At 37.5% G+C, this 25759-nt stretch overlaps 1 protein-coding gene across 1 annotated transcript in view; it reads left to right on the plus strand.

The window, feature by feature from the left end:
- Nucleotides 1-25759, plus strand: part of HDAC8 (histone deacetylase 8) — a 241375-nt gene that overhangs the window by 107558 nt on the left and 108058 nt on the right. The window contains exon 9 of the mRNA XM_060001779.1: nt 449-543. Within this exon, the coding sequence (XP_059857762.1) occupies nt 449-543 (95 nt within the window). The remainder of the gene's footprint in view (nt 1-448; nt 544-25759) is intronic.

Here is a 25759-nt window from a genome sequence, read left to right on the forward strand (position 1 = left end):
ATATCTGCCAATAGCTTTAATATACAAGTCACATCCAGCAGTCATTTTATAGAATTGTTACAAAATTCATCACAGAAACCTTCACTTTGAGTAGGTCACCTCAAAAGATCTGGGTTCCAGGGATCTCAGTCTTACCAATGACTCTTGGTGGAATTGAGGACTTTGGAGTCCTCGGGTGCATATTTGTTCGGAGATGAGGGCCTTTTTAATCTTTGTAGGCCTTGGACTTCCCAGTTCCACATTGTGCTTGGTCTGACTGCTTCACTAAAGACTGCCTACTAAGTGGTTCAAAAATATCATAAAGGGATGTTTAGGTGAAATTCTGCAAGTTAGAATTATCTTTCTAGCCCTTTTGTTAAAACATTTTTCTCTCCTTCCTTACCCCCCTTCCCTCTCCTGCTGTTCTGTGACTATTCTTTCCTAACTTCACAATTCTTGATGGAGACAGGAGGCTATAACCTTGCCAACACGGCTCGATGCTGGACATACTTGACCGGGGTCATCCTAGGGAAAACACTATCCTCTGAGATCCCAGATCATGAGGTAAGTAAGGCTCTGACAAGTCCTCTCTTCTTTAAGGGGAAGAGCTGAGTCATTCCACCTAATCAAAATCACGTCCTCACCACTCAATACCGTTTTGTTGAGAGACACTCCAATAACAATAACACACTGTCTTGGCAGAATAGTGGACTCTTGTTCCAAAATATCCAAGACCTTCTGCCTTTTTTTACAAGAGATCTCAAAGGCCAACCAACTTTAATTTCTCAATTAATTACAGAGACTGTGGGAAGGGGTCACCTGTTCACACAAAGAACTCTTTGGGATATGTGCATATTTTCATCCCCTAGACTCAAAAAAGAAGGGGCAATTTTTTTTAAATGTAGAAGCTGGGTTCTCCTCTATCTTTAAAAAGTCCTATTGGTGGTATGTCAAACCTCTGTTCTTTGGTGGTAGTCCTGGTCTCTCAATTTTCTTTGGCTGACGTAAAATTTAAAAAACACACAATCACCACCAAGACAGGTCTGGTATTTTTCCAGCGATTAGTGGTGCACAAAAGTTGGGGCAGGACCATCCAAAATGTGAAACATGTCATTTGAACCTTTGCCATTTTCTTTAGTCATATGAGATGGGCTTTATGTTTTCCAAGGCATGGATGTCTGTTCTAGTTTTCTCAAAACAGGTGTCATAGAAAGCTCTCTGAGAGCTGTGAGTGTGCTGATGATCCCCTTTATCTGAAGGTGTACCCCTTCTCTTCCCACCCACCCTGACACCTGGTGGGAAGCGTGTTATCATAGATCAGGATGTGTAGCTGCAGGCTTTAGACTGTGACTTATAATAATGAATCAGTGGCTGCAACCCCACCTTCTCAAGCCATCTCCCAAGGAGTCGAGATGGTACTTGGGTTGTAACATTTTGATTCCTGCTCGATGCAGAAGCTGTACACTTGGGAGCATTATGCTTTTACAAGTTACTATTATTTTTTAAAAACTAGAAACAAACTAATCTTCCAATTTTCTTCTAACCACAGGTGAGGTATAATATGTATCTCAGAAAAACCACTCTATGTGTCTAGAATACAAATAGAAGGCACTCTATAATTTCAGACAATTTGCTGGTGTCAAGGTTAATAGAAGTCTCTTTTCTTGACTTGACTTACCTTTATTCAGTATTTGGAAGCTTTATGAAATATAAAGGTAAGCGAACAAATTACATTTGTGAACAAATATAATCGCTGTTATTGCCGTGGGAATATCTCAGATTGCATTGCAATTTAAAGCGCTGAGACTTTAAAAACTGATCAAGTTATGTCAAAAAGTAGTTTTAAGATGTAGAAGCCTGAATTGAGAATGAGTGTTCTGTTCCTAGGAAACAATGCAAATCTATAGATTCATCTATCTTAAAAGGTTGATAAAATTTTAATAAAGGTGAATACTGCCTCTGGTACCTGGAGACGCCTGGCTGGTTGTGGACTTGGCCTTCTAGATAGACATGTCCTGTCTTTATACTGATATAGCCTGCTAGATTAAATGAGATATAATGTACGTCAGGTGCCTAACACACAGTTCTTGGCACACAACAGGCATTTTTGAAATGCAGGTTTTCTCCTTCCCCTTTGTATGCACCTAACAACTTCTGATACCCAGACATTTATGACTTTGTCATTCATAAATTTGTCCAAACCCTTTCGAATCCCTTCTGTCATATCCTTCTGGTATAAGAGATGTGAGTCATCCAAGAGGGAACAAAGAAGAAAATTGAAATGACAGTCTTCCAGGTACAATAAGATAACATTTTAATGAAAATTGCCAAAAATAGCCCACACAGTGTAAAGGCATATGTAAGTTCTGTGCCACAATACACAGTTGCACACAAATATCCTTGCAGTCCTCTGTAATCAGATCAACAAATGGTGGCTCAAAAAATATTTACTGAGCGCCCGTTGTGTGCCAGGCACTATACTAGGTGTCTTGGAAGATACAAAGACACTAAGACATCATCCCCTACCTCAAACAGCCTGGGATAAAGGGGGGTATGAGTGCTGAGGAGATATGTAGATACATAAATAAATATATTACACAGCAGAATAAGAGCCACAAGACTATAGGAACAATGGCTATGGATATGTGCCTCAAATATAAAGGGGATATAAAGGAGTGCACAAAATACCCTGCCCTCCATGAGCTGAAAATGTAATTGAGAAATCTAATCGGTGAAAAGGTCAGGACAGTGCTGCAGGCAGCCACAGTCTGCTGGCTAACCCCCTCACTGTCTTCCCTCTCAGTCTCGGCTTTTGTTCTTCTGTCTCCTAGGATAATAATCCTCCTCCTCCAGATGCCCTTTCCCCATCTCTCTATGATCTTCCTCAGTCCAGCTTAAAGCCCTATGCCTTTAAAAATCCCTTACCTAAATATACCAAGGCCCTTTGAGCTCTTCCTTCACGTTCATTTGTTCTTTTCATTCCTTTACCAAATATTCATTGGGCCCATACTGCTTGCCAGGCCCTATTCAGACCTGATACAGGGATACAAAGATTAACAAGATAAGCCCAGTGCTCTAAAAAATCTCATCATCTAATAGAGGGGACAGAACAATGTGCTCAACCCAGGACAGATGAGGAGCGTAGAGGAAATGTTTCACCAAGACTTTAAATTGAATATTGGAGGTTGACTGGGAGTTTGCCAGGTGAAGCAGATGGAAAGGCATTCTGGGCAGAAGGAATAGAAATTGGAAAGGACCTGGTGCCTTGTGTGACCAGGGAGAAGTTTGATATAGTGGAACACAGTGTTTATGAGAGAGAGAGAAGGATTAAGGCTTGAATGGAAATTGGAGCCAGATTATGAAGAGCCTTGAATGATGCACTAAAGAGCTTGCACTTTCTTCTGTGAAAACAGATGAGCTTTGGTCTTTAGAAAGCTCACTTGATAGAGCATGGAAGATACATTGCAAAAGGGAGAGAGCTGAGAAGGTCAAACCTGTTAAGAGGTTCAAGGACACTCCTATCACGCTCAAGTCTGTACCATTCCTTTGGTCATCTGTGGTTTCGGTTGTCTGCATTCCCCTTTAGTGCTCATCAGAGTGTTAACACCCACCAAGTTGATGTTCATTCATTGAATGAACAATTGAATCAATGAGTGTTTGAATAATAAGTGTCTCAACATTCGTACTGGAAAACTTATATTTTTAAGATGGAAGAATTGGAAGCATAATCTAGCCTTTTTCTGGAAACTATTTAACCCCAGTAGCAACTACCCATTCTTTGCAAGAAGTACCAGCTATCCCAGTAGGAAATAGATGTATCCATGGGAAAACACTAGATCACCAATGGAAGGAAGAGAGTTGGGAAGGCAAGTATTGGAAGTGATTAGTGGTGAAATTTCAGGCATAACCCTCATGAGATACAAAACCAATCATGCCCTAAAGCCATTGATCAAGGAGTTAGTTCCAGCCCAGGAATCGGGGAGCCAGGTTGGCCAGCCAGGCATGGAATAAGGAGGCAATCCCACTGGAAGAAGAGTTGGGCCCAGCGGGGAAGGTGAGAGGAATGGACCCTGCCCATATGACTGGCCCAAGTATCTCTACCATAGGGAAAGCCCAAAGGTGACATGGGGTCCCATAAAAAGACCAGTATGTGGCTAATTTAGCAAATCACCCACTACATGTAATAAGGCTTATGGACTATTATATAAGAATGTTGTGTAATCCAGTAATACTATTTGGATCCTATGATCTAGGATAGAGTAAGACAGTTATATTATAGACAATTATATTCATTTATACGTATATGTATACAGATATATCAGGTATGTGTATATACCTGAATCATAAAGTAGATCTTTAAACAAAATTTAGTGAACAAAAAATATTTATTTAAATAGACTCCTTTTGATGGACTGGTTAGACAAGTTATGCCTCATTCATATGAGGGAATATATATAGCCATTGAAAAGAATTAAGCTGATTTATATACAAGTGTATGTTACTAATGTAAAACAGTCTTGCATTGCAGTCTGTAGGTTTCAGTGAATTCATAGATTGATTTGGGGCAAAATAATATCTTAATATTTACTCTTTCAGTTCATGAATTTGCTATCTCTTTCCATTTACTTAAGTCTTTAATTTCAAATTTTAATTTATACTTTTCAGTGAACAGGTCTTGCACAAATTTTGTTAAATTTATCCCTAAATATTTCATGACTTTGATGTTGTTATAAATGGTATTTTTAATTTCAATTTCTAATTGTTTGTTGCTAGAATATAGAAATACAAGTACAATTGATTTTTTTATATTTATCTTGAATAATGTAACATTGCTAAACATTAGCTCTAGTAACTTTTTTGTAGATTCTTTAGCATGTTCCATGTATACCAACATGTCATCTGTGAATAAAGAGACTTTTACTTATTCCTTTACAATCTTCATGCCTTTTATTTCTTTTTCTTGCTTTATTACACTGGTTGGGACCTCCAATGCAATGTTGAATAGAAGTGGTGAGAATGAACATCTTTGTCTTGTTCCTGATCAGTGGGGGAAAGCACTTAATCTTTCACTATGAAGTATGAAGTTAGTGGCAGGGATTTTTTTTAATATCCTTTATTAGGTTGAGGAAGTTCCTTTCTGTTCCTAATTTACTGAGAATTTTCCTCACAAATGAGTGTTGAATTTTGTCAGACGCTTTTTCTTCATCTATTGAAATGGTCATATGGTGTCCTCTTATTCTGTTAATACAGTAAATTGCATTCACTGTTGCTTTTTTTTATGTTAAACTAACCTAGCAGTCCTGAGATAAACCCTACTTTGTTATGGTATATTACCCTTTTTATATATTGCTGGATTCAGTTTGTTGAAATTTTGTCAAGGATATTTGTGTCTATGTTAATGAGGGACATTGACCTTTTTTTTCTTTTCTTTTCTTTTCTTGTAATATCTTTGTCTGGTTTTGATATCAGGGCTATGCTGATCTTATAAAATGACTTGAGCAGTATCCCCAAGTCTGCTGTTTTCTGAAAGAGTTTATGTAAAATTGATACTGTGTCTTACTTAAATGTTTGATAGAATTTGTTAGTGAAAATATTTGAGCCTGGAGTTTTGTTTGTGGGAAGGTTTTTAATTATGAATTCTATTTCTTTAATAGTTACATGGCAAGTCAGACTTTCTATTTCTTCTTGCTTCCATGTTGATAATTTGTCTTCAAGGAATTTGCTTATTCACTCATAATTTTCCCTTATTGTTCTTTTAAAGTCTATAGGTCTATAGGACTATAGTGATGTCCCCTCTTTAATTCCTAGTATTGCTAATTTCTTCCCTTTTTTCTTGGTCATTTTAGCTTATGGTTTAACAGATTTAGTGAACTGTATTTTTTTCAGAGAACCAGCTTTTAGTTTCATTGACTTTATTTTTCTCTTTTCTATTTCATTATTTCTGCTCATATCTTTGTTGTCCTTCCTTCTACTTATTTTGCATTGATTTTTAGTTCTTTTTCTAGTTTCTTATGGTAGAAACTTAGTTCATTGATTTCAAGCCTTTCTTCTTTTTTAATATAAGTATTTTATGCTGCAAATTTGCATCTAAACACTGCTTTAGCTGCATCCCACAAATTTTGATATTCTCTTCATTTCCATTTGGTTCAAAATAGTTTCTAATTTTCTTCTTTGACTGATGTGTTATTTATAAGTGTGGGTTTTTAAAAATTTATTTCCAAATATTTGAGGACTTTCCAGATATTTTTCTATTAATATTAACTTTCATTTTGTTGTGCTCAGAGAACATACTTTGCATGATTTCAGTCCTTTTATATTTATTGCAATTTGTTTTATGGTCCAGCATATGATCTATCTTGGTGAATGTGTCATGCAATTTGTAAAGAATGTGTATTTTGCTGCTGCTGGATAGTATTTTCTATCATTATCAATTAGGTCAGGTTGGTTGAGAGTGTTATGTCATCTATATCCCTACTGATATTTTGTCTGCTTGTTCTGCCACTTACTGAGAGAGTTGAAATCTCAACCATGATTTTGGATTTGGCTATTTTTCCTTTTAGTTGTGTCTGTTTTGGCTTTATGTATTTTTGAGGCTTTGTTATTAGATGTATACACACTTAGGGTTGTTATATCTTCTTGATGAATTGACCCCTTTATTATTAAGAAATATCCATCTTTATTTCTGATAATATTCCTTGATCTAAAGTCTACATTGTCTGATTTTATTATTGTTGTACATGCTTTATTATGATTATTATTTGTATGGTATATCTTTTTCTGTCCTTTTACTTTTAAGCTATTTATGTCTTCATATTTACAATGGATTTCTTGTAGACAGCATAAAGTTGGGTCGTGATTTTCTTGTCCAGCCTGACAATCTCTGCCTTTTAGTTGGCATGCCCAGACCACTTATCTTTAAATTAATTATTTATACCTTCAGGTTTAAGTCCATCTTCCTATTTGTTTTCTATTTGTCCCCTCTGTTGTTTATTTCTTATTTTCTATTTTCCTGCCTTCTTTTGAATTAAATGAATTTTTTAAGGATTCCATTTATTTTCTGTATTTGCTTATTAGCTATAACTCTGTTTTAAATTTTTGTGGTTGCTCTGGGGTTTACAGTATGCATTTTCAACTTATCATAGTCTACCTTCAAATAGTATTACACTACTTCATGTGTAATATAGCACCCTTGTGACAGTATTCTTCCATTTTTCCCTTTTACTTCCATGTGCTATTGTAGTCATATATTTTACTTTTGCGTATGTTATAAACCCCATGATACATTGTTATTATCTTTTAAACTGTCAATTATATATTTTAAATTTTTAAAATATTTATTAATTCATTTAAAATAAGACTAATATTGCCTGTGCATGTTAGCACAAATAACATGTTGTAATTTTTTTAAAAAACTGTATTTTCCAAGACAAAAAGAAATCTCATGAGAAGAATGGTAATGCTGTACATTTTTGCACAACTCTATAACATCTGGCTTAATAGATGACAGCTGACTTCTCATACCTGCTTCTACATTCAATGTGTTTTGATATTATTTTTGTTAATGTATATGGAGAAGATCCAACTTCACATAGATCTGTAGATGGAAAAGGGAAGTGTATTTTAATAACTTTTACAGGTCATTATGGATATTCTTCTTTGATACTACACAAAAACTCCATGGTAGTTTCTTAAAGGTTAATGCTGTGTGGAACCTGAAAACGTATCAGTGAACTTTGTATGTACTGTTACATCAAAATTCATTGATCATCTTGTACTCTGAAGGGATATTTGACCCATCTTATTCATATTGATTATTTGGAAAATATCGGTTCACTAAGTTATACAGATATTACAAATGTTGAAACACTTTATGCAGTATCAGAAATCACATTAAACTGATATGAATGCTGATTTCATTGGAAGAAAGCTTAAGTTTGGGGAAACTGTCAAGCTTATAGTGGCAGAGTGAAGTTTTTCAAAATTCTGATTTTCATTCAAAAACGTGTGAGGGACTTCCCTGGCAGTCCAGTGGTTAAGACTCCACACTTCACTGCAGGGTGCACAGGTTCAATCCCTGGTCGGGGAACTAAGATCCCACATGCTGTGTGGCATGGCCAAAAAAACCAAAGTGTATATTATCATTGGCAAAAAATAGTGTCAGTTATTGATATTTAACCTAAATTGGTAGGCTCACTTCATTTTTGAGAACATATCTGCCAAACATCCGAGTATTTAATCATGGTTTCTCCATTAGTTATTCTTCCTCACAAAAATGATATTCCATGAAAAGTAGCTGTTTAGGTCACAACTTAATCACAGATATGCTTTTCCTCAAGACAACTTCCTATTTTATCACACAGAATATTAAATCCAGGATCAAGATTTGATAATTTTTAGTGCTTCGCCAAAGCCATTCTTCAGTGAAACGGGGTTTTTTCTTTTTACTGTGTGTACACGGCAACAAAGAATACAATAAATGCTGGTATACTTTGGTACTACTCCCTTAATTTATATACCATGGTTCCAGCAGTTTTACCCACCATTGCTTTTGCACATTCATATGAATATAGTTGCTCTGGCATAAACCATATTTTATATTCATATATATATATCATATATACCATAACCAAAAATATATACCATAAACATATATATGCATAAATATATAATATAAAATATATAAGTTGCTCCAGGATAAATGATGAGATTGAAACAAGTTATTCAGCACTTTCAATATTTTAGTACCACTTGTGATTGTTGCTAACCGTTCACATAAAAAAGGTCTTCTTCAAAGATTAGTGCTGATACCATATGACTACAAGCAGAACAGTAAGTCTAGCCGCATTTATAGACTTGTTTGTTTTTAAGGTGAAAGTACAGTTCCACAAATGAGATAATAATTAAGTCTTTCCCTGAAAACTAATGAAAGAAATCATAGAAGATCTAAATAAATTGAGAGATACTATATAAATGGAGTGGAGAGTCAATATTGTAAACATGTCACCTATGGGAGAAAATGTCATATAAGAAGAAAACCCAAAGAAGAAAATACTAAATCAAAAGATGGATTTAGCACAGTTGAAGGATATAAGATCAATACATAAAAATCAACGATATTTCTATATACTAGCAATGAACAAATGGAGATGGAAATTAATGTTAAGAGAATGAAAGGACAGGCCACAGACTGGGGTAAAATACTTACAAATAATAATCCAATAAAAAGGAGATATATCCAGAATACATAAATAACTCTCAAATGCAATATTAAGAAAATAAGCAACACAATAAAAAGTAAAAGAAAAAAATAACTAAATCTCCATGTTTAGAGCTAAATGTTTAAATAAATAAGTTACTGTGCCATTGAAAACAGGCAGTGCTATGAGTTATTTTACTAACCTTTCATCCAGTGGGCATTGAGCAATGTCAACTGTCTAAGGCTTCACTGATCTCTAAGCTATTATGTGAATTTCTCCAGCCCATGCAGTGCAATAACTTATGCATAAGATGCTTCAGTGGCTTTTGCATTTCTAGTTTGAAAAGCTCTAACAAACAATTTTTGGTTTTTAATAAGCTCATCATGTCTACACTTAAAATATTCAATTTCTTTCCCTTTCACTATGAATGAATGGTCTGAAAATGATGCCACAACTTAAATAATGAATTATTTTGAAACTATATGAAAGTGTTCTGTGGCTAAGACACTGCAAGGTAAATTAATGACATATATAAAGATAATTGTAATCATGTTTTCATTCATTACTTACAATTTCACCACATGTTTATGAAGTAAATATCTTCCTTCCATGAGTCAGAGCCCTCACCAATACTGCAGTTTCATCTTTTTCAGCATCTTCAAACATAGATATTGCAGCTTAGGTTTGAGAAAGCAAGTCTTCTAATCTCCTTTATTAAGCCAACAATCTATATTCTTGTTGTGTTCTATCTAGGTGGAAGTAAAATTCTAGGATTTCAAAATAATGGTTTTCTAAATAAAAATAGTTACAGAGATTATAGCAGGTATGACTAAGGGTACATTTTCCATGTCCTTCTTATGGTTAGGGAGTCCAGGTACTGGTCATGGTGCCAGTACTTCAGAGGGGAGAACTGAGAAGCTTAAATGAAGGGATGGAAGAAAAGACCCAGAGCCCAATGAGGCAAGCGATCTCATAGTAGGGGCACCTGCTGTATGGACCCCAGCAGGAGATGCAGGGAGACTAGATAACTACTCATACCAGCCAAGGGATGCAATGCTCAGGCTAGAATGCATCTATTAGCAGCTCTGGACCACATCTCCTATATCCACAGCTAGGCTGTGCCACCTTTTGACTGGACTGTGTTGCTCCACTTACTCTGCTACCAGGCTGACAGCCTTCCTCACTGCTCGATGGTCTTCAGTGGCACTCCTTTGCAGTCAGCAAATATACAGCCACCACTGGACCTGCCTCTCTCAACACTGCCCTAAATTATCATTTAAAGAAATTTAAAGATGAGTTAAAAAAGATCTTTTATATTTACACTTTGCAGCATTTTTCAATCCTTTGTGTAGGTCCAGGTTTCCATCTGGTAAAAGTTACATTCTTTTAAAGAACTTAACTAAAACAACTTAAGTTTTCTCATGGTATAGGTCTGCTAGCAACAATATCTCTTGGCTTTTGTTTGAAAAGTCTTTACTTTGTCTTAATTTTTGAAGGATATTTTCACTAGATATAGAGTTCTAAGTTGATAATTTTTTTCCTTCATAACTTTGAAGATATCACTCCGTTGTCTTCTTGCTTGCACATCTCCTCATGAGAAGTCTGTAATCATTCTTAGCTTTATTCCTTTGTATAATATATACCTTTTTCCCCCCTTCTGGCTGCTTTTAACTTTTCTCCTTGTGACTAGACTTCAGCAGCTTGATTAGTTTGTCCTGGTATGGTTTTCTTTGTGTTTATCCTGTTTTGGTATTCATTGAGCTTCTAGCATCTGAGGGTTTATAGTTTTCATCAAATTTAGAAGTATTTCAGCCATTATTTATATTATGTCCTTTCTTTTTCTCTTCTACTTCTGGGACTCCAATTAAACCTGATAGATCAGTTCTATTGTCCCATAGGTCACTGCAACCCCCTTTTTAAAATTTTTTTAATTTTTAACTTTTTCTTTTATTTATTTATTTATTTTTGGCTGTGTTGGGTCTTCATTGCTGCGTGCAGGCTTTCTCTAGTTGTGGCGAGCAGGGGCTACTCTTCGTCACAGTGCATGGGCTTATTGTGGTGGCTTCTCTTGTTGCAGAGCACAGGCTCTAGGCTCACGGGCTTCAGTAGTTGTGGCACATGGGCTCAGTAGTTGTGGCTTGTGGACTCTAGAGTGCAGACTCAGTAGTTGTAGCACATGGTCTTAGTTGCTCCATGGCATGTGGGATCTTCCCAGACCAGGGATCGAACCTGTGTCCCCTGCATTGGCAGACGGATTCCCAACCACTGCACCACCAGGGAAGTCCGTGCAACCCCCTTTTTTTTCAGTCTTTTTTTTCTCTTTACTATTCATTTTGAGGAGTTTCTATTGCTTTGCCTTCAAGTTTATTGATTTTTTGTTCTGCAGTATGTAACTGCTGTTAATCCCATCCAGTGAAATTTTCCTTTCGAATATTTGACTTTTCATCTCTATAATTTCTATTTTTAAAAATACTTTCCAAGAAATTAAATCTTTTTAAAAAGCTAACCAAGAATAACATCTTTCCATTTCTCTTATTGTGTTCCTATTTTCTTTACATCCTTGAACATATGGAGCACATTTATAATAGCTGTTTTAAGGTGCTTGTCTAGAATTCCATTATCTCTGTCATTCCTGAGTCTGTTTCTGTTGACTGATTTTCTCTGGGTTGTAGATCACATTTTCCTGCTGTTTAGTTTAGTTTAGTAATGTTTAGTAATTTTTTTAATTCAATATCCAACATCATGAATTTTGCATTGTTGAGTGCTGGATTTTTTTGTATTGATTTAGAGAGGATTGTACTTTTTTCTGATATTGTGGATATCAGATAAGTGGATAAGTTATTGTGGATCAATTTGATCCTTTCAAGGTTTGTTTTTAAGCATATTTAGAGTAAATCTTGAGTAGCCTTTACTCTAGGGCTAATTTAGCCCATTTTAAAGGCACTGCTCTGACGTTTCTACTTATGCCCCATGTATTCAGTGAGGTCTCTCCACTTTGGTCCTGTGTGAACTCTAGGAAGTGTTCATCTTACAACTTCTCAGTAATTGTTTCCCTGGAAGTTTTTCTAGACTGTCTTTGTGGAGTTTTACTCTGTACATGTTCAGATTGGTATTCATCAAGAGACTCAAGGGGACCTCTATGCATACTTCTATTACTCTTTTTTTGGCTTAGCTCCATTCTCACAATTTCTAATTGCCCTGGCCTTTCAGAACTCCAGTTTCTGTCTTCTCTACTTGTAGATTGCTAGGGTTGCAATCGTGTTCTACAGTCCAGGGATTACCTCCAGGCAGAAAGCTGGGGTGGTGGTAGGGCTCACCTCATTTGTATCCCTTTTCTCTCAGATCACTGTCTTGTGTTGCCTCTTGTCCAGTGTCTGAAAATACATGTTTCATATATTTTGTCAATTTTCCAGTTGTTTTCGAAGAGAAAATAATTCCACATCTTCTTTCCCCTCACAGCCAGAAGTGGAAGCCCTTTAATTATCTGCTCTTAATTTTTTTTCTGCCTTCATTTTTGAATATATTTTCTGGATATAAAATTCTACATTGACAGTTTTTATTTTCTTCTGGCCTCCATTATTTCTGATGGAATGTCAGTCTTATCATTGTTTCCCTGTGTATAATATGTCTTATTTCTTTGGCTGCCTTTATAAATTTATCTTTGGTTTTCAGAACTTTGACCATGTGCCTTAGTGTACTTTTGTTTGTATTTACCCTGTTTGGGATTCCCTGAGTTCCTGGATCTGTGGGTTGCAGTTTTGGATATAATTTGGAAAATTATCAGCTGGTACTTCACTTTTTTCCCCCTGTTCTCTTTCTTCTGTCTTTCTGGGACACCAGTTACATGTGTGTTGGATTGATTGATAGTGTCCTACAAGTCACTGAAACTCTCATTTTTCTTCCAGTATTTTTTCTCTATGCTTCAGTTTGCTTGATTTCCATTGATCTATCTTCAGGTTACTAATTCTTTCTTCTTTAGTATTCAATCTGCTATTAATCCCATCCAATGAATTTTTTATCCCATCTCACCCAATGATTTTTTTAAACTTCTTCACTTTGAAATGTTTTAGATCCAGAGAGTTGCATAGTACAGCAAGGTCCCATGTACCCTTCACTCAGTTTCTCCCAATGGTAATATATAACTGTGGTACAATATCAAAACCAGGAAATTGACATTGGTACAATACACAGACCTTATTCAGATTTGACAAGCTTTACATGCACTCACTTGTGTGTGTGTGTATGTGTGTGTGTGTGTGAGAGAGAGAGAGAAAGAGAGAGTGTGTGTGTGTGTGTGTGTGTGTGTATTTACTCCTTTGCAGTTCTATCACATATATAGATTCATGTAACCACTACCACAGTCAGGATACAAAACTGTTCCATCACTACAAAGACTCATGCCTTGTGCTACTCTTTTATAACTGCTGCTGCCTTCTTCTCTTCCCCCACCCCATTCCTAATCCCTGTAAGCCACTAATCTGTTCTTCATGTCAACAGTTTTTTTCATTTAGAGAACGTGATATAAATGGAATTATGTAGTATATGACCTCTTGAGATTGGCTTTTTCACTCTGTAATCCCTTGAGATCTGTCCAAATTATTTCATAAATAAATAATTCATACCCTTTTATTGCTAAATAATATTCCATGGTATAGATATACCATAGTTGTTTAACCATTTATTCACTGAAGAACATTTGAGTTGTTTCCAATTTATGGCTATTAAAATTAAGCATTCATGTATAGTTTTTGTTTGAATGTAATTTTCCATATCTCTGGGATCAATGCCCAGGAATACAATTGCTGGATCATATGGTGTGTATAGGTTTGCTTATTTAAGAAACTGACATTTGTGCTTTCTTTTTATTACTGTTTACACAGTATATCTTTTTCCATCACTTTTATTTCAACTTCTCTATATCATTATATTTAAAGTGACTCTCTTGTAGACAGGCTATTATTGGGTCATGTTTTTAATCCATTTGGCCAATCTCAGTCTTTTAATTGGTGTGTTTAGACCATTTGCCTTTAATGTAGTTATTGATAAGTTAGGGCTTAAGTCTGCCAGTTTATTGTTTGTTTTCTGTTTGTTCCCTATTTTCCTCCTGCCTATTACTTGAACATTTTTTAGGAATGTCACTTTTATTTATCTATAGTGTTTTTCAGTGTTTCATATAGATTTTTTAGTGATTGCTTTAGGTATTAAATTATATATATGTAACTTACCACAGTCTATTGGTATCAACATTTTGCTACTTTGAGTGAGCTATAGAAGCCTTACCTGCCTTTATTTCCCTTTACCTTCCTCTCTAATATATCTTAAATTTTTCCTCTACATGCACTGAGAACCACATTAGACAATGTTATAGTTTTTGTTTCAACCATCAAACTTAATTTTTAAAACTCAAGAGGAGAAGGAAACTGCTCTATTTACCCATATTTTTACTCTTTCTGTTGTCCTCCCTTCCTTCTTGATGCTCTAAGATTTCTTCTTTTATCATTTCCTTTCTGTTTGGAGAACTTCCTTTGCCCATTCTCTTAGGGTATGTCAGATGAAGATAAATTCTTTTTGTTTTCCTTCATCTGAGAATGTCCTGATTTGTCTTTCACTCCTGAAGGATATTTTCACCAAGTATAGAATTCTGAGTTGGCAGTTATTTTCTTTCAGCACTTAAAAAATGTGCCTTTTTCTTCTGGCTTCCATGGTTTCTGATGAGAAATCCACTGTCATTCAAATCATTGTTTCCATAATGGTGGAAATGTAAAATGATGCATCATTTCTCTCTATCTGCTTTCAAGGTTTTGGTTTTGCTCTTTTGTCTTTATTTTTCGAATATTTGATTATAATGTTATTTGTAGTGGATTTCTTTGTGTTTGTCCTGTTTAGGTTCATTCAGATTCTTGAATCTGTAGGATTATATCTTTCACCCAACTTGGGGATGTTTCAGCCATTATTTCTTTGAATATTTTTAAAATTCCATCTTATTTATCTTCACCTCCTGGGGCTCTGATGACACAAATGTTTGATCTTTTGTCTTGTCCAACAGGACCCTAAGTCTCTCTTCATTATTTTTTGGTCTATTCTCTCTCTCTGTTTTTCAGATTGGGTAATTTCTATTGCTCTACTTTCAAATTCACTAATTCTTTTCTCTGTCATCCCCATTTTCCTATTAAGCCCATCAGTAAGTTTTTTTGTTTTGGTTATTGTATTTTTCAGTTCTAAAATGTCCATTCTTTATGTCTTCTGTTTCCTTGTTGATACTTTCTATTTTTTCACTTTGTTTCTGGCATGCTTCTGAATGCTTCTAATTGCTTCTGAAACATTGTTATGACAGCTACCTTAAAATCCTTATCAGGTAATTCTGACATGTGTCATCTTGGTGTTAACATTTGTTGATTGTCTTTTCTCATTCAAGTTGAGATTTTCCTGATTCTTGGTATGATGAGTGAGTTTTTATTTGAACTTGGAGATTTTGGATCTTATATTATGAGACTCTGGGAACTCTGAACTCTGTACTCTAATAAGCCTGCAGCTTTCTTCTTGAGCTCTACCATATACCACTAATGGTAAAATATATATAACTAATGAGCCTTACCCAGCATAGTTCCCTTCTTTCAAGGGTTGAATTTCCTCTAGTTTCTACCTGGTTTTGGATGTTCTATACTACCTTCAACTTATCATGATTGTTACTGTGATAGAAGCTACTCTATCATTACCAGAATACAGAAGTCAGGACTTACTTTTCATTGTATACCTTTTGGTACCTTTTGACGTTTTGAAATATTGGTAATATTTGAAATATTTTTGGTAATATTGGTAATATTGGTAATATTTGAAATACCTTTTGACGTTTGAAATATTGGTAAAACTACTCACAAACAGGGACATGTTTCTTCTTATCCTCAATGCTGAGAATTTGGTACCCAGTAAGTGCTTAAACATTAAAAAAACTGAACATAGTGCTGCTGTATTGGATGCTATGTGGATTTAGCCTAACAGCCCTTGCTGACACGGAGCTCATAGAACAAAATATTTAAAACATATTTAAATGAAATATTATCATTTTATATGAACAAATGTGAGTATGAATAAATACAAATACTACAAATTTTATATTTGAGTTTTATATTTAGATGAGGTTATAGTACCAGGCATTCAGCAAACTGTCATTCTATTGCAGAAAAGCTTCATAGAAGTAGAATCTAGGAACTTTTGAATGAGAAAAGAATTTAACATTTATTAAGTACCAATTATATCCCATGTAAGTATATCCATATGCCAGGTTCTTTACATAAATTATCTCATTTATGTCTCTTAGCAACCCTGGGAGGTAAGCATTATCCCCCTATGAGAAAAATAAGACTCACCAACTAACTTGGCTAGTAATGAAACAGCAGAGCCAAGACTGAAACTCAAATTTTTTGAATTTGGGGCTTATCCTCCTCTACTTTAAAGAATAAGACCCAGGGTTTTAGTATAAACAATACATGGGAGAAAAATAAGCATTTATTAAACATCTACTTCTGACCACACAACATGCCACATTATTTCATTTAGTTCTCAAAGCATTATTTTATTCGATCCTTACAGTAATGAGAAAGGAAGAAAGAAAACTAAGATTTGTTGAGCACTTGTTGTGTGCCTAACACTTCAGTAGGGCTTATGTAAGTTCCCTCACATGGTCTCCTAACAGCCCAGTGAAACCTGTATTGCCCCCAAGCTAGGAAGAAAGTAGGCTGAGCTTCCTTCACACTTCCCTGCCTCCCGAGGCAGCTCTAAAAGACATCCCTCCAGGATGCATGTTCCCAAACATTTTGCAGAACCTATATTCCACAAAATAATGAGTTTTTAAAGTACAGTCCAGGTAACACAAAAGTCTTTCCATACGAGTTGCTTTTTAATCTTTTGGTGGTCATGGACCCCTTTGAGAATCTGACGGCCCCTCCTCCCATATAAATGCTTACAATTACACAATTTTGGATACAATTTCAGAACATTCAAAAATTTCCTAAAGCCTGTCAATGGACTCTTTGTTTAAAACAAACAAACAGAAACCCACTCTAAAGAACAGAAATAAATCTTAGGAAACAAGAGAGCTTATTAATGCTTCAATTATTGAGTTTTACAAATCCTCTAGAACACTAACCACCTATATTTGACCATTCTATTATGTTTCACAAAGTAGATATTAGTCCTGTTTCTCTTTTGATTTTTGAGCCTTGGCACTATTAACCTTTCTGGTGGTATAATTCTTTGTTGGGGGGTGTTGGGGTGCTGATCTATGTGTTATAGGATGCTGAGCAGCACCCCTGCCCTCTACTCACTAGATGCCAGGAGCACACTCCCTGCATCTCCCAGTTTTGACAACCAAGAATGTACTCAGACATTAACAAATGTCCCCTGGGAAGAGGCAAAATCACCCCCTGTTGAGAACTGCTGGTTTGTAGTAATTACAGTCGTCACTCCTGAGTCACTCACAAGGATAAAGGGCCTAACATCCAGACTTTTAAAAAGTATTTCCTTTTCTTGCTTGATTAAGATCTCCTACAATACTTCTCAACTGGGTTAAGCAAGATGATTCATCTCCCAATTAAATTGCTACCTGAAGTTGTAAAGCTTTTCTTACAGAAGGGACCAAAAGGAACTTCACATAGCCACCCTGCTTTACTGATTGAATGATTGACTTATCAAGTCAGTCAGTCATTCAAGGAATACTTATTGAATGCTAACAAAGTGCCAGACACTGTGCCAGGTGCTGGGGCTACAATGGTGACCAGTGTAGATATGGTCACTGCATCACGGAGTGTGCAACCTGGTGAGGAAGACAGACTACAGGGCAAGTAAAAAATAAGTGAAGATATTTATAAACTGTGGTAAGAGCCATGATGGAAGCACACAAAATACAGAGGTAGCGACTAACAGAGGGACTTAGATAGGCTCACTAGGAAAGACACTCTAAAGATGTGATATTTTAGGCTAGAACTCAAAGGGTGAGAAGTGCCAGCCAGGTTCAAAAAAAATCAATTAGAGGGCAAATGTTCCAGGCAGAGTAGGCAACCATGTGGAAAGACCCTGAAGCAAGAAAGAGCTTGGTGTGTTCTGGGTATTGGACGAAGGCTACTATGACTAGCGCTAGTGAGTAAGGGGCAAGGGGCCAGACCCTGCAGGGCTCTGTAGCCCATGGTGAAGAGTTGGATCGCATTCTTAATAGAGTGAGAAGCCACTGAAGGCTTTTAACTAGGAGAGGTACCATGATTTGATGTACATTTTAAAACAACTCTGGCTGCGGTATGGAATGGAGGGTGGGTGGTGTGAATGGAAGTATAGAGACCAGTTAGGAGGCCAGGTGCCAGTTGAGAGATGGTGGTGGTAGCAGTGGAAATGAGAATAATGACATATTTTGGAGATAGAACTGACATAATATGTCAGGGTGAGGGTGAGGGAAATGGAGGAATCAAAGTTTCTGACTCAAACATTTCAGTGGTGGAATGTATTGAAATGGGAAAGACCAGCTTGGCAAAAGATAGAGACATTCTTTTCCTAGTCAAGTGAGCCACAAATGCGGATACCTAACTTTTCCATGAAAAGGGAGGCAGTCCAGTTCAACAGGCACCTACTATATGGGCACAATGCTAAGTGCTGAAGGTACAAAGAAGTAAAAGACATATCCCTTTGCTCAAAGAGCTTACAGTCCAGCAGGGGAGACAGACATACATAGGCAACTTCAGTTCGTTGTGTTAAACGCCGTTAGAGGCATGTACAGAGTCTATAAGGTCATAGAAGAAAGCAAATTACTCAGACTGTGTCAGAGGCATGGGAGTCAAGGAAGATATCCTGAAGATGATGTCTGGCTAAGGACTGAGCCGAGGATTAGCCAGGCAGATAAGTGTGTGAAAGTATAGAAGGTTAAGGAAACAGCAGTAGAAAGGCACACAGCCGTGAAACAGCATGATGCCTTTAGGGAATTATAAACAGTGCAGTATTACCAGAACATAAGTTTGAAGGCAAGGAATGAGAGGAGATGAGACTAGATAATAACATTGACAGTAGCAAACAGTTATTGCGCACTTATTATATGCCAGGCAGTGTTCTAAGTGCCTTACATGGATATGTCATGTAATTCTCACAATCATAATACCAATATGGAAACTGAGACAGAAGGAGATTGGGTACCTTGCCCAACGTGGCACACCATCAGAGCTGAGATTCAAAGCAGGCAGTTTAACTCCAGAGCCCATGCTTTTAACCACAGAAAGCTGTGTCATGCTGAAGAACTGAGAATGTACCAACAGGTACTGCCAACAGGCAGTACTGAGTCATGGAAGGGCAGTGACATGGTCAGATCTGTGTTTTGCTGAGATGATTCAGGATAGATTTAAGAGAGACCAGGCTGGAGACTGTTGCAATATGTCAGGCAAGTGATGAAGAGAGTTTAAAGTAGGGATGAAGACAATGGAAAGATTTAAAAAATGTTTAAGAGACAGAATTAGCACAACTTGGTGATTAATTGGATTCTGAAGGTAAAGGAGGAGAAATCTAGGATGTCACCGTGGTTTTGATGACTGGATGACATTACTGCATGATGAATACAGGAGGAGGAGCACTACAAGTGAGCCAGTTTTTACGTTGAGTACCAGGTGCCAGTAGAACACCCAAGTGGATCTGACCAAGATGCAGTTGGATTTAAGAGTCTGAAGTTCAGGGGATATATTCAACTGGATATAGATCTGAGTATCAAGAGCGTGTGATTCAAACCATGAGAATAAAGAGATTACCTGTGAAGAGTGTGTAAGAAGGAGACCATAGAGCCAAGGAGGGGGTCTTGAAGAATTTCAGTGTTTAAAAGACCAGTAAAAATGAGCTTACAGGGCTTCCCTGGTGGCGTAGTGGTTGAGAGTCCGCCTGCCGATTCAGGGGACATGGGTTCATGCCCCGGTCCGGGAAGATCCCACATGCCGCGGAGCGGCTGGGCCCGTGAGCCACGGCCGCTGAGCCTGCGCATCCGGAGCCTGTGTTCCGCAACGGGAGAGGCCACAACAGTGAGAGGCCCGTGTACCGCAAACAAAATAAATAAATAAATAAAAAATGAGCTTACAAAGGAGACTGAAAAAGTATGTTAAGGATAAGCAGTATAGCACAGTGATTAAAATCATGGACTCTGGATCCAGTCTGTATGATTTTTTATTCTCTAGGCTCTGCCACATGCCAGCTGTGTGACTTTTGGCAAGTTACTTCACCTCTAAGCCTCAATTGTTTGAGAATTAAATGTACATGTAATTAATGTAAAGCCCTTAGAATAGTGCCTGATAAACACACAGTAATTATTAGCTAATACTTACTAGGAAGAAAAGCAGAGTAGGATTATGGAAAACAGAAGTTGAAAGTTTAAGATGAAGAGAATTCTCAGATGTGTCAGGTATAGCTGAGAGGTCCAATAAGCTATAGACCTACAAGTATGAAGTAGAATTTGGCAAAATGGAGGCTACTGGTTACCTCGATGAGAAAAATGTCAATTATATGTGGAATCTAAAAAAAATGATACAAATGAACTTATACAAAACAAACAGACTCACAGACAGAGAAAATAAACTATGGTTACCAAAGGGGAAAGGGTGGGGGATAAATTAGAGGAGTTTGGGATTAACGTATACAAACAGGTATATAAAATAGATAAACAACAAGGACTTACTATATAACACAGGGAACTATATTCAATATCTTGTAATAACCTATAATGGAAAAGAATCTGAATATATATATATATGTATGTATGTATGTATGTATAACTGAATCACTTTGCCGTACAGCTGAAACTGACACAGCATTGTAAATCAACTATACTTCAATTAAAAAAAAATGTCAGGGGACTTCCCTCGTGGCCCAATGATTAAGACTCCACACTTCCACTGCAGGGGGCCAGGGTTCGATCCCTGGTCGGGAAACTAAGATCCCACATGCCGCATGGGGCAACCAAAAAAAAAGAAGAGAGTCAGTGAGTGGAAGGGATAGAGGCCAGACAACTGTAGGTTGAGTGGTGAATAGAAGGTAAAGGAAATGAAATGACAGCAATGGGTAGGGCTAACTCTTTCAAGAAGCTTGCCATTTAAGACAAAAATCTCAAGTGAAGAAAGAAATATGTATAAGGATGCTCACCTTAGCTTTTTTGTATGATAGCAAAACCACAGAACTGTCCTAAATGTTCAAGAAGGAAGAGATAGGATGTCCATAGTGGGGTTAGGGAAAGTGGTAAATATTGGAACAGTAATTGAGAAGAATAGGAGAAGAAGCTCACCAGAGATGAGTGAAAGGATCATGAAGAAGCCCACAAAGTGTATGTGCAGTTGGAAACCAGATTGGTGATACCAGTCTGTCCCTTGGTGCAGTTTTCTGCAATAGTGGCAGAACAGAGAAGGCACATTGCGGGGGCTGACCTGGAGTGATGATTATTCCAGGCAGATGGGGCAAAGGGACAGAGGTTGAAGGTGATGGTGAAAGAGGGCTCAAGAGTATAGTCATGTGGTCTAGGCTGGATGTGGAGTCAAAAGGGGGCAGGCAAACCAGGAGAAAATAGGGATCAGGGCACTGGGGTGTCTTTGTGAGGTCAGAAAGCAGAGAGTGGGGTGAAGACACAAGAGAATTGGTAGGACCAGAACTTGGACTCAGTGTAAGATATTGGAGGCAACATGATAGAAAGGGCATAGATTTTAAAATCAGACATACTGGAATTTGAATATCAGCTCTAATATTGAATAGCTATATGACTTTAGGCAAGCTCCTTGAACTCTATAAACTTCAATTTTCTTATGTGCAAAGAAGGTATAATGACCCCTGTCTCACAGAAAAACTGGCACATGGTCATGGTCCGATAGCTGTTAGCACCCCGCCCCCCCCCGCCATGTCTCCCACTCAACACTTACTGGGCACCGATTATGAAACATTCTTTTCTGGGGACACCAAGATAAAGGTCACTTCACTTCCTTTTAGGGACTTATGGATTAGGAAAAGTGACACAAATACAAGGAGGTAAATAACAATACAGTGTAAACAGATAAATTACAGTTCTAGTTGCCAAGTACAATAATAGCAGGATGAACACAGTGCTGTGGGAATGCATTGCAGGTGTGACTAATAGTGCCTAATGGAATGAGGGAAGGCTTCCCTGCAAAGCTGTTCAGCCCAATTTTTAGTTCTAATGTAGCTTGAAAGAAAGTAGCAGGAAATGGGGAGATGACTCTTTAAGGGCGAACAGCTGAGAAGCTTTTGCTTTTATTTTCCTAGACAGTGTTCCAAGGGTCAACAGTTTCAAAAGAAGGTGTTTGTTTAAGGAAAATGACCTGTGGGGGTCTGTTACTGAGGAGAAGTATGGAATGAAGTGAGAGGCATTTAAAACGATTGAGAGGAAAGGCAGTAATTAAGAGTTTAAGGTTACAGGGGAGGTAAAATCTGGAGCCCAGGTTAGGAGTTTACTCCTAAACAGGATACAAAATAATCCTTTCTCTAACATTGAGGGGAAAGACGGGGGACTTCCCTGGCCGTCCAGTGGTTAGGACTCCACGCTTCCACTGCAGGTGGCCCGGGTTCAGTCCCTGGTCAGGGAACTTAGATCCCACAAGCTGCATGGCGTGGCCAAAACAAATTGAGGGGAAAGAAAAAAAAGATACAAATAGACAAAGATAATTTACATCTAAAAAGAGGAAAGAAGTCCATTTCTGGAAATTGCATTCTAGCTGTATGCAATTTTTCTTGGTTTTTATAAACCAAGAATATTTCCTTAATATATTCACAACAAATTTGAGGAGCTAATCACTACAACGGATAGAGCTGCCAACTGTTGGTGAAATGGAAGCAACAGAAATAAAGAGCCTCCAAGCCCTCCCCTCTGCACCTGGGCAAAGGGGGTGCTGGCAGCTGCGGCAGCAGGAGAGGACAGTGACAGGGAGCGGCCACCTTCTCTCACTTGCTTTCACCTTCAGTTCTTAACTGCTTACTATATGAGTCCCTATTGCCCACTCTAATCTTTATTTGCTCCAATCCACACATGAGCATACCACATGAAGCAATTTTCCAACCTGAATTTTGCCCACTTCTGAATAGAATTGGCAGCCCATGTGGCAGCTGTGCTGACTTAATGGACCCAAAAACATTTGGCTGCATCACGCTCTCTCCTGACCTTTGCAACCACCAACTCTCCCTTTCTGGGATAATATCCCACAGTTACTTCCCTGGCATGCACCTGCAGGAAGTAGACTTTCTGAAATGAGACTTGCTGGCAGTGACATGGAGCTAGCATCTCTGCCTAGCCCCATGAGGAGCATGGTAGGGGGTAGACTTAGGCACTGGGAATTTACCAACTGCTTTATGCCTAATACCTCTTCAAATTACACCATTTAATAAAATCAGATGAATTAATTAAAACTCTGCATTGTAGAGACCTTCAATTAATTGCTGCTTTCTTGCTTCTGCTCTAAGCACATGCCACGGTAACAAAATGTCTGTACAAATTGGAAACGGTCTCCTTGTCCTTTTACTATTAACATGAAAAATGTCTACATTTCCTGCTAGATCACGCATTGGCCTTGTAAACTTTAGGACTTTTTTTATAACCGGGAAAAAATTCCAGGGGAGGATGAGTATCCCCATAAGGAGATAGAGTTTCTTCCAAGATAATGAAGAAAACAATTTCTCCTCAGAGGAATACTACAGAGGGATGAGAGCCCAGGAAGATGAAGAGACTCTGCTTCTTTAAAGAGAATGAGCAGACCTCACTGAAAAGAAGCATAAAAGAAAGAAAACTAACCTTAATTGAGCACCTACTGTATGCCAAGTACTGTGATAGATGCTTTCACAGGCCTTATTTCATTTAACCTTCACAACAACCTTGTGAGGTGTTTATCTACATTATAGAAGAGAAAACTGTGTCTTAAAGAGTTAGCTGGTTGGTCCCAAGGTCACACAACTAGTGAGTGAGTAGTAGAGGAGAGTAAGGGAAAATCCGCAAAGATACTTGGGCAAGAGAATAAACCCCTCTTACCCCATTTTGAAACGAGTGGATTGGTTTCTTTTAAGACTCAGTCATTGCTTCTTATAAAGCCACCAATCCAAGAAGATCAGGGCCCCACACTTATGACCTCATTTAGCCTTAATAACCTTCTAAATGCCCTGTCTCCAAATACAGACACATTGGGTGTTAGGGCTTCAGCACATGAAGTTGGGGGAGTCGGGGGGACACAATTCAGTACATAGCAGATGAGATGCATAAAATATGTGACTGTACACAAAGCTGTACTTGCTGTTTGTAATACTGCTAGGAGGTTTGGGTTCTTCAAAAACAGGAATTTGGGGAATTCCCTGGCAGTCCAGTGGTTAGAACTCTACGCTTTCACTGCCAGGGGCCCGGTTTCAATCCCTGGTCAGGGAACTAAGATCCCATAAGATGTGTGGCACAGCCAAAAACAAAAAAAATGCTTCTAAAAAAAAAAGAAAGAAAAACAGGAATTTTGATAAATTCTATTTTGTACAATTTCCATGAAAAAAGTATTATGATTTATTTATAGTTGTACATGCTGAATTGACTATAGTTTTGAAAGGAGGAAACTTTCATTTTGACTAAGTATCATTAAAAATACAAATCCTGGGGCTTCCCTGGTGGCGCAGTGGTTGAGAGTCCGCCTGCCGATGCAGGGGACACGGGTTCTGCCCCGGTCTGGGAAGATCCCACATGCTGCAGAGCAGCTGGGCCCGTGAGCCATGGCCACTGAGCCTGCGCGTCCGGAGCCTGTGCTCCGCAACGGGAGAGGCCACAACAGTGAGAGGCCCACGTACCACAAAAAACAAAACAAAACAAAACAAAAAAATCCTTCACTTAAAATTTAAATGTGATGATTAGAAGAATTTTCCACAGACTAACTTTGGGCTTTGTACATTTCAAGCTTTGTTTCTCCTCTGCTCCCCAACATGTCTAAGACAGGGCACTATAGGATACATTCATATGGCTATAATACCTCTGGCTCTCTCTGTTTTGTGTAAAGATGCTGGGTGAGCCAAGACATCAGGTTATGGGAGCATTCCTGAAGCCATTCCTACACCATTAGCAATAAATTAACTATACACATAAGTCATTGCAAACCACATAAATATATCCCATTAAACCCAAACTAAATCTATCCACAACTCAATTTCCTCTTAGCCACTCCAGTGCCACCCAACACAAGGGGGATGTCTGATGGAGGAAAAGTCAGACTGGAGAAAAGTCTTAACTGAATATGGTTAAATATCTTACTTTGCAAATTAGATTATATATATTTTTTTTATTTTATATAATGTACATATTATTTTACAAGGGTATATATATATATATATATATATATATATATATATATACCCTTGTAAAATAATGTTAGGGCTCCTCCCAGGACCTTGGAAAGTGTCTGTCCAAGTGAGGGACTTTGAAGATTTATGATTAGCTTCATTGTAAATTAGCATCCAAAGAAAGATATATTCAAGTTGCTCTAAGTGATCAGCAAAAGTTTCATAAGGGAGGTAATATATGAGCTGAATCTTTAAAGATACTCAAGGGGAGGACA

Source organism: Delphinus delphis, chromosome X, assembly GCF_949987515.2.
Source record: "Delphinus delphis chromosome X, mDelDel1.2, whole genome shotgun sequence".
Classification (NCBI taxonomy): domain Eukaryota; kingdom Metazoa; phylum Chordata; class Mammalia; order Artiodactyla; family Delphinidae; genus Delphinus; species Delphinus delphis.